At 37.5% G+C, this 10,581-nt stretch overlaps 1 protein-coding gene across 1 annotated transcript; it reads right to left on the bottom strand.

The window, feature by feature from the left end:
• Positions 1-5,332: 5,332 nt before the first annotated feature.
• On the bottom strand, positions 5,333-5,795 carry LOC138341638 (uncharacterized). The gene is made up of 2 exons (XM_069293135.1): positions 5,625-5,795; positions 5,333-5,524 (listed from the first exon to the last, which is right to left on the bottom strand). Exons 1-2 carry the CDS (start codon positions 5,793-5,795, stop codon positions 5,333-5,335), a joined length of 363 nt encoding a protein of 120 aa, XP_069149236.1.
• Positions 5,796-10,581: the final 4,786 nt, after the last annotated feature.

A 10,581-nucleotide genomic window follows, 5' to 3' on the forward strand; every position in this document is an offset into this window, starting at 1 on the left:
TGAATATATGTAAATCAATGCGTAAAATCTAATTTATATAGTCGGGCCAGCTATTAATTAAATTTCATTAACAATAATTATCACGTGGGAATAAGCTATTATTACAATCTCATTGACACTAGTCATGTGACCTCTTACATTATACGACTAGAACTCAGACTCACCTAATTCATAAAACGTAAGAATTAAGACTTGCGTTTTTTAAAAAAAAAAAATCTTAAGTAATTATACTTATATACAAAATCATTTTAATTTGTATGGATGAGAATAATATCTTGATTAACTTTGCAACTTAGTATTAGTAATTAATATAATTAATTATCTTTATTAGAGGTAAGTGTGAAGTAATTGAGTGAAAACAAAATATATAACAAAAAGTAATTTAGCAACAACTTTTACTTTTTGATTTTTATTATCATGAATTGTTTTGAATGGGTTGAGATTTTTTCTTAATGAGTTATCGATAACCCCATCGTAGATTAAAAATTATTTTTATACCAATCAGTATATAAAGTCACTGACTTAGAGTTTAGTTCAATACACATAGTACTGACTATTTTCAACTCACAAACATTCTAAAATGTGAATATTTTGATTTTGAACAAGATGCAGTCCGTCAATTCATATGCATGATTCATTTAATTTGTCACCTTTTTTCTAAGTTATTTTCAATGATTTGAGATTAAATCTTAACAGTTAAATAGATAAATCAATCATCGATCATATAGTGTCATAATAGTTCTACAACGATTTAACATGTATACAAATCACCATAAATTAAACCGATAAATTTCTAAACCAAACTAAGAAAATCAATACACCTCTCTACATTTGATACTTTTGATTTTCATCATTAAAAGAAATTAGCAACAAAAAATATTTACCATAAAATAATTCAATAAAGTTGACTATAATATTTATTAATGAATTCTCAAAAAGATAAAATAAAATATTCTAGCTACATACTAGTGAAGGATTAGCAAAGGAATTAATATCCTAACCAATTTATTTTTTTACCTTAATAAGGGGAATGTCATCATTATAATTTAGAGGCATTTTGACATCTTGTCCAGAAGATGAAAAATAATGGTCTTTCCTTATTTATATGGAATGAATATTGCCTGATAAATATTTCTTTACAGAAAAATACTTGCTTAATTATTAATTCTAGTGTGCTTAACTTGAATATATGTAAATCAATGCGTAAAATCTAATTTATATAGTCGGGCCAGCTATTAATTATATTTCATTAACAATAATTTATCACGTGGGAATAAGCTATTATTACAATCTCATTAACACTAGTCATGTGACCTCTTACATTATACGACTAGAACTCAGACTCACCTAATTCATAAAACGTAAGAATTAAGACTTGCGTTTTTAAAAAAAAATAAAATCTTAAGTAATTATACTTATATACAAAATCGTTTTAATTTGTATGGATGAGAATAATATCTTGATTAACTTTGCAACTTAGTATTAGTAATTAATATAATTAATTATTTTTATTAGAGGTAAGTGTGAAGTAATTGACTGAAAACAAAATATATAACAAAAAGTAATTTAGCAACAGCTTTTTGTTTAGAAGTCAGTAATGACATTTTGGCTTATGGTTGTATTATGTTTTTGTATTCATTAAAAATGAATCTTCCTTTTTTGTCTCTACTTTTTATTTTTTTCTGTTCTGTTTTCTTTTTTTCTTTTTTAACCCATATATATATATATATATATATATATATATATATATATATATATATATATATATATATATATATATATATATATATATATATATTGTTTTCATATTTCATATTTATCATATTCAATCCCTCATTTCTCAATTTTACACTTTTCCACCCTAAAAGAAAATACTCTATATATAGGCGTAACTTAGGTTAATATGTCAAACCACCTGAAAAAGAAAAAAATGAATGGAGGTGGTGAGAATAATAATATTTTTTCATGGAAAACTAATGATGGATGGCCGTACCTAAAGTTGAATAACAATCAAATTGGGAGTGGAGTAACACTTGAGGGTGACAAGTTCCCAGATCCAACTAGATTTGATACTTATCAACCTTTGACAGTTTCTCATGAGGTGATTGAAGCAAGTACCAATGCTGGTAACAAGAGAAGTCAACCCAACCGAAAAAAGAACGGTAAGAGAATTGCTGAACAAATTTTTGGTGCTGATGGAGCCGGAGATAGAGGAGGATTAAAGCATAAGTTACACATATGGACGACGAGACAAAGGAGAAAGAAAATTGGAATTTTGTTCGACACTCTCCGCGCTTTGATTCCTAATATTCCTGCTAAAATAAAACATAAATTCTCTCAATTATATACATTTTTTTTATCATCTGATATCTTATTGATCACAAGTAAAATAAAATAATTAATTTTATGATTAGCTGAAATAATTTTTTTTTGTTATTTTCCTTTCATTATATTCCGCAACCTTAACTAATAATCATAATCAAATTAACGAGAATTATTGGAAAAATGAGCATGATTTTTAAAAAAAATAGGAACTTTTAAAATGATTACAAAAATTAGTTCATTGTTTGGTTCTTTTTTGCAATCACACACACACAGGCGCATGCGTGCGCGCGCGCGCGCACACACACGCACGCACGCACACACGCACGCACACATGCACACACACGCACGCACGCGCGCGCGCGCACACACACTTCCGTTATTACTAATTTGTACATATCTAAAAGTTAATTTCAAAATAGAACAGTAAGACGGATTTTGTTTTACATAAGGTGTATGAGTTCGCAGAAATTTACTAATACTGGTAATAGTTGGGAAGAATATATGGTTGATCAAGTATCAACACATAATTCATCCGCGATTACATTAAAAACTCATGGTGCCAATCCCCTTATGGTGAATAATAAAATTTCAACATGTTTTATGACATGGAGTTCACCAAACGTGATACTTAATGTTTGTTGTGAAGATGCACATATTAGTGTGTGTTGTCCTAAGAAGTCAGGGCTACTCACCTTCATTTGTTCTGTGTTGGGGAAATATAAGATTGAGATTGTGTCTGCTCAAGTTTCATCTGATCAATTCAGAAGCATGTTAATGATCCAAGCTTATGTAAGTCCTTTAATTATTTTCAAAATAATATGTTAGTCATTTTGAAGATTGTAAGCTAGGGTTTTTTTGAGTTAGCATACTCTCTGATTAACTTTACCTGTCTTTGTTTAAGTGATCAGGAAATTGAAGAAATGACACGCGTTCAAAAACTTTTGATTTAAAATTAAGGGTGTGTGAGAAATAGTTCTTTTTCTTTCATAAGTCTTGCGTCTAATTAAAAATTATTTTCACATGAAATGAAGGTTAAAAAAGTATATCAATCTTCTTTGTTTAAAAAATGCCTCCTCTCCTCTAGTTTCACCTTGAGGTCGAATGTCACGACCCAAAACGAGTCGTGAGTGGTACCCACCCTTAACCTACTAGGTGAGCGAACAACCAATTCTAAATCCCAACATTCACCAATAGTTCAACTATGAATAACAAAATATAATGCGGAAGATCCAAAACTTATTAATGTAACCAATTAAATAGGCTTCAAAAGTTTATCAATTTTTATCCCCAAAATCAAAAAGTCATCACATCAAGAACATCAATCCTCAAATTACCAAATCTAAGAGTATTTAAGAAAATGAAACAAGTAAAGAGGTGGTCCATGTACGAAATTTGAAGACATCAAGACGTGAAGGAGAGAATCCAGCACGATCTAGGAATAATAGCTCACTCGAACTCTGATGTGCTGAAGACTTGCTAGAGCTGAGGGCGAGTCGAAGTCGATGGCACTCTTGCTGCACTCCACAAAATGACAAGGAAGAAAATACAAGTAGGGGTAAGTACAAGGAACACGTACTGAGTAAGTATCATCGGCCAACTCAAAATAGAAAACAATATATATACTGAACAATAATATAAAATCAACTACAATACTTAACAGGTGACAAGAAACAATCACATGAACCATTAACAACAACACCATAATAGGTACACCATCAATCACCATATTAGCACACCTATGAGGACTCATGCCTCCACTCCATACTCATTTGGGAATTAGGTTCTTTGAATTTGAGTATATTAAGATAATTCAGGATTCCTTTCCTTTAATGTTATTGTGACGGAACGTGACACTCCGATCCCATATACCGTGTCGGAACGTGACACTCCGATCCCATATGCTGTGTCAGAACGTGACTCTCCGATCCAAGAATACCGTGTCGGAACGTGACACTCTGATCCAAGAATCTCATTATTTTATTTCAGTAAGCCTTCTTTATTCAAGGCGTCAGTTTAATAGAGAGGTTTCAAGATTAGAAATCCAATAGTCTCCTTATATTAGACCAACCACAACCACACAACCAAACATTCAACCACACAATAAAGTATATAGGAGATTTTATAACATCACTCAATACATATCGATCGCTATTAAGAGTTTATCTATCACATAGAATTAAACCATAACCTACCTCCAGTGAAGAACCGAAACCAAGCATGCTACCTCTCCGGTGCCCTTTCCTTCCTCAGTGCCTATGAATCTTCTTGATCTGCAGTCTAATTCGCTTGCTTTCTTCTTTCGTTCTCTCTCTTTCGCTCGTTCTCCTCTCTGCTCTTTTTTATTTTTCTTCTACAGATTCCTTTTACCCTAATTATCACATAATCAATTTTATAAAACTATATGATAAAAGTTACCCACCATTTATTTCCCTACTATCTACTTTAACCCCCAACTAAATAAATTATTAAACTTACCCCACTAATTTCATAATTATAAACATGAATAGTCCGTAGAACCCCTTTAAAATTTAGCAGAAGTCTGACACCGTGTGGGGTTACGCAGATTGTGACGGTCCATCGTACCTGTGATGGTCCGTCCTGCAGGTCCGTCACGAAGTTCAGAGAATTATTCCTAGTGAGGTTACGCAGATTGTGACGGTCCATCGTTCCTGTGACGGTCTGTCCTGCAGGTCCGTCACGAAGTTCAGAGAATTAGTCCCAGTACTCAGATTTCAAGAGTTGAAGTGTTTTAGAACGAAGACGCTCGATGGACCGTTGTGCCTATGACGGTTCGTCATACTTGCCGTCGAGGGTAGTGAAGGGAGCAGCAGGAGAAATTTCAAAAGTATGGGACGACGGAGTCCATGACGGTCCGTCGTGACCATGACGATCCGTCGCATGGTTCGTTGACCCAGTAAGTATTTATCAAAAATAATTCTACTGCTCAAACCGAATAAATGGGTTGTTACAATAGATACTAATTTACCCATCGTTCATCCTCGAACGATTACAGGAAGAAAAAAGGAGGACGAGAAAGAGTACCTGAATTTGTAAAAAGACGTGGATATCTTTCTTTCATATCGACCTCACTCTCCCATGTGGACTCTTCAACTGGACGATCCTTCCACTGAACCTTAATAGATGCAATGTCCTTTGACCTCAACTTGCGGACCTCCCTATCTAGAATAGCAATAGGCTCCTCCTCATAAGACAGATTCTCATCACGAAGAATTGAATCCCAACGAATAATATAATTTCCATCACCATGGTATTTTTTTCAGCAAAGACACATGAAATACCGGGTGCACTCCTGACAACCCTGGAGGCAATGCCAATTTGTAGGCCACATCCCCCACGCGCTTCAAAAATTCAAATGGACCAATATACCTCGGACTAAGCTTACCTCGCTTACCAAATCGCATCACACCTTTCATGGGTGAAACCTTCAGAAAGACTTGTTCACCCTCCATAAAATCCAAGTCCCTAACCTTTCGGTCTGCTTATTCTTTCTGCCTACCCTGAGCTGCTAGAAGCTTCTCTTGAATGAATTTTACTTTATCTAACGATTCCCTCAAAAGATAGGTACCCCAAGGTCTCACCTCAAATGCATCAAACCAACCAATGGGAGACCTACATCTCCTCCCATACAGTGCCTCAAATGGGGCCATATCAATACTTGAGTGATAACTATTATTGTATGAAAACTCTGCTAAGGGTAAGAATTTATCCCAATGACCAGCAAATTCTATCACACATGCACGAAGCATATCCTCCAACACCTGAATCATTCGCTCAGACTGACCATCGGTCTGAGGGTGAAATGCAGTACTAAGATCCAACCTAGTCCCTAATTCAGCATGTAATGTTCTCCAAAACATAGAAGTAAATTGCGTACCTCTATCTGATATGATGGAAAGTGAAACTCCATGCAATCGAATAATTTCCGAGATATTGAGTTTGGCTAACTTCTCTGCATTATAAGTCATCTTGACCAGAATGAAGTGAGCAAACTTAGTTAACCTGTCAAAAATTACCCAAATAGAATCAAACTTACCCAATGTCTTTGGAAGACCAACCACGAAATCCATTGCAATTCTTTCCCACTTCTATTCAGGAATGGGCATTCTCTAAAGTGTACCTCCGGGCCTCTGGTGTTCATACTTTAGCTGCTGACAATTCGGGCATTGGGCAACAAAATCAATGATGTCATGCTTCATTCTACTCCACCAAAAATGTTGCTTTAGGTCACGATACATCTTGGTTGCACCAGGGTGTATAGAATACCTTGAACTATGAGCATTTGTAAGAATAGTGTGAATCAAATCATCAACATGGGGCACACATACTCTTCCCTAAATTATCAAAACGCCTTCCTCATCAATTATTGCCTCTTTAGCCTCTCCTCGCAATACCATATCTCGAATTCGGCTCAGCTTCTCATCGGCAAACTGTTTTCCCTTAATCTTGTCAAGAAAAGAAGATCTTGCCTCCACACAGGCCAAAAATCCTCCTTTCTCTAGTACTTCCAGCCTCATAAAGTCATTAGCCAAAGTCTGAACCTCTCTAGCCAATGGGCGTGTAGAAACCTTTAAGTGGGCTAAACTACCCATGCTCCCTGCTTTTCTACTTAAGGCGTCTGCCACAACATTAGCTCTTCCTGGGTTTCACAAAATAGTAATATCGTAGTCCTTCAATAGTTCTATCCACCTCCTCTGCCTCAAATTCAAATATTTCTGAGTAAAGACATACTGTAAACTACGTTGATCTGTATAAACTTCACTCTTGACCCCATATAGGTAATGTCTCCATTGCTTTAATGCAAATACAACTGCAACCAACTCCAAATCATGGGTCGAATAGTTACGTACATGTACTTTTAATTGCCTCGAAGCATAAGCAACTACACTCCTCTCCTGCATTAGCACTGCACCCAAACCAGAGTAAGATGCATCACAATACACAATAAAATTCTTACCTTCCACTGGCAAGGTAAGAATTGGTGAAGTAGTCAACAAGGTCTTGAGTTTTTGGAAGCTTTCTTCACATTTGTCCGACCATACAAATGGAACATTCTGCTTAGTCAAATTTGTCAGCTGGGAAGCAATAGAAGAAAATCCCTTGACAAATCGACGGTAGTAGCTAGCTAAACCAACAAAGATTCTTAAAAAGATTCTTAACTCTGAAACATTAGTAGGTCTTACCCAGCTCTTCACTGCTTCAATCTTAGAAGGATCCACCATCACTCCATCCTTAGAAACCACGTGCCCCAAGAAGGACACTGAATCTAGCAAAAACTCACACTTGGAGAATTTGGCATAAAGCCTTTTCTCCCTCAACAACTCCAATACAATGCTCAAATGCTCCTCATGTTCTTTCCTACTCTTTGAGTATATCAGTATATCATCAATAAATACAATAACAAAGAGATCCAGATATGGCTTAAACAACCCGTTCATCAGGCTCATGAAAGCAGCAGGTGCATTCGTACTCCCAAAAGACATTACTAAGAATTCATAATGCCCATACCTGGTTCGAAAAGCAGTCTTTGGCACATCTGCTGCCCGTATTTTCAATTGGTGATAACCGAACCTCAAATCAATTTTAGAGAAGACACAAGCACCTTGTAACTGATCGAACAAACCATCAATGCGAGGAATGGGATACTTGTTCTTAATAGTTACCTTATTCAGCTGCTTGTAGTCTATGCACATTCGAAAACTTCCATCTTTCTTCTTCACAAATGAAACAGGAGCACCCCAAGGGGATGCACTCGGTCTAATAAAAATTTATCTTAAGAACTCCTGAAGTTGGGCCTTTAACTCCCTTAACTCAGTTGGAGCCATTCTATAAAGGGGAATGGAGATGGGGCGAGTACCCGGCTCCAGATCAATACAAAAATCAATATCCCTATCCGGTGGCATACCCGGAAGATCTGTAGGAAACACATCCAGAAACTCACGAACTATCGAAACAGACTCAATCGAAGGTACTTTGGAAGTATCATCCCTGAGATGTGCTAAGAAAGCTAAACAACCCTTTCTCACCATCCTCCTAACATGAAGAAAAGAGATAATACGAACTGGAGTGGAAATGTAGTCACCCTCCCACACTAGCGGATCTCTCCTAGGCTTGGCCAATGTCACAGTTTTAACATTACAATCTAAGATTGCAAAATTTGGAGAAAGCCAAGTCATACCCAGAATTACATCAAAATCAACAATCTCTAGAATAATCAAATTTACATATGTATTACTCCCCGCAAAATTCACAAGGCAAGACCTATACACCTTTTCAACTACCACAGACTCACCCACAGGAGTAGAGACACTAATAGGCATGTCAAGGAAATCACAATGTAAATCAAGACCAGTAGAAAATAAGGAAGATACATATGAAAATGTTGATCCAGGATCAAATAATCCAGAAGCCATGCAATCACAGACTAAAAGAGTACCTATGATAACAACATCAGATGTCTCTGATTCAGGCCTCCCGGGAAAAGCATAACAATGGGCCCTATCACCTGTCCGTCCATTGTCCCTACCAGGTTGCGATGCAGTAGTCCCAACGTGCCCGCCACCCGACTGATTTGGTGACCACCATTTCCTTGGCCACCACATCCTTCAGAATGGTGTCCTCTACCATGACCAGCTGTACCTCTAGCTATTGGGGGTCTGTAACTTTGTTTTGGACAATATTTCCTAATATGTCCAGTCTCTTTACATCCATATCAATTTCTGGAGTCAAGCATAGGTCTTTGTGAATGAAGAAGTCTGGGGATAACCTCTAAACTCAGAAAAATGCTGACCGATCTGCGATGGAACCCCAGCTAGAGCCTGCAGTGAAGACTAAATAGGACGGGCTGGGTAACCTCCTGAACTCTGCCCTCTGGAGTAAGAACCACTAAACTCACCTCCCTTACGGAACTTCTTAAATATCGATATTGTGGTAAAGTCATTTGGCTTCACCCCCTCTACCTCTATCACAAAATCAACCACTTCCTAAAAGGATTTTGCTGCAGTAGCTACCTGTAAGGCTGAAATCTGCAAATTTGACCTCAATCCTTTCACAAATCGATGAATCTGCTCTTGTGGACTGAAGCAGAGCTGAGTGGCATACCTGGATAGTGCACGAAATTTAGCCTCATAAGTAACAACAGACATCCTTCCTTGCTATAGGCTCAGGAACTCATCTCTCCTCCTATCCCTCAAAGTCCGGGGTATATACTTCTCCATAAATAAGCTAGAAAATGATCTCCAAGTCATGGGTGGTGCCTGCGCTGGTTGACACTCGACATATGACCGCCACAACATTTTGGCATCCCTGTGAATTTGATAGGTCACAAACTCAACACCAAATCGTTCTACTATGTCCATCTTATGTAGCAGCTCATGACAATCAACCAGAAAATCATAGGCATCTTCAGATTCAGCACTTTTGAAGACTGGCTGTTTCAGCTTTAAGAACTTAGTGAAAAGGTCATGTTGATCACCTGTCATTATAGACCCTGTAGTCAATCGAGGAAATGTGCCTACTTCCAACGATGCATCCATGCGGGAAGCCACAACAGCTGCATGTTGTACTCTCGGAACCTGAGGTGCTGGTGCAGAAAACACTGGAGGTGTCTGGCCTTGATAAGATAACCCGCTAATATAAGTAACAACCTGATTAATCATCTCTGGGGTAGGCTGGGGTGGTAATTCCTCATCTTAAACCTGCTCATTTTCCCCTTCCCCACCCTCTCTTATTACCTCATCAGTCGGTGGAGGAGTCATTGCTCTATTCCTCGCTAGACCAAGTGTCTGCCCTCTACCTCTAGTGGGCGTCCTCCTGCGACCCCTACCACGACCTCTTGCCACTGCTCCTCCTCGAGTTACAGTCCCAATGGTTGGCTCAGATGCACCCTGTCTTGCCGGTGTTGGTGTTGGCACAGTTGTGCTCTAGTTCTAACCATCTGCGAAATAGAGTGAGGATGTCAGATACCAATTTGTATCACCTAGATACCAATTGGATGGAAGTAATAGCACGGGAGAAGGAAAGAATGGAGTTATCCTAAAGTCCTACAGCCTCTTGAAGAAAAGTAAAGGCGTCCCGGTACCGTTCTGCAAGACTCTACAAGACCTGTCCTTGTGTGATGAGATCATTGAACCTAATGCTCTGATACCAAGTTTGTCATGACCCAAAACGAGTCGTGAGTGGCACCCACCCTTAACCTACTAGGTGAGCGATCCAACAATTCTAAACCCCAACATTCAC

Source organism: Solanum lycopersicum, chromosome 1, assembly GCF_036512215.1.
Source record: "Solanum lycopersicum chromosome 1, SLM_r2.1".
NCBI classification, from domain to species: domain Eukaryota; kingdom Viridiplantae; phylum Streptophyta; class Magnoliopsida; order Solanales; family Solanaceae; genus Solanum; species Solanum lycopersicum.

Bases quoted from the DNA above. Each gene is read 5' to 3' on its own strand.
- LOC138341638 (XM_069293135.1), bottom strand. From the start codon at position 5,795: ATGGAGGGTGAACAAGTCTTTCTGAAGGTTTCACCCATGAAAGGTGTG. The intron at 5,525-5,624 runs GTATTTCATGTG...TCTTATGAGGAG, and splicing joins GGTTGTCAGGAGTGCACCCG to GAGCCTATTGCTATTCTAGA.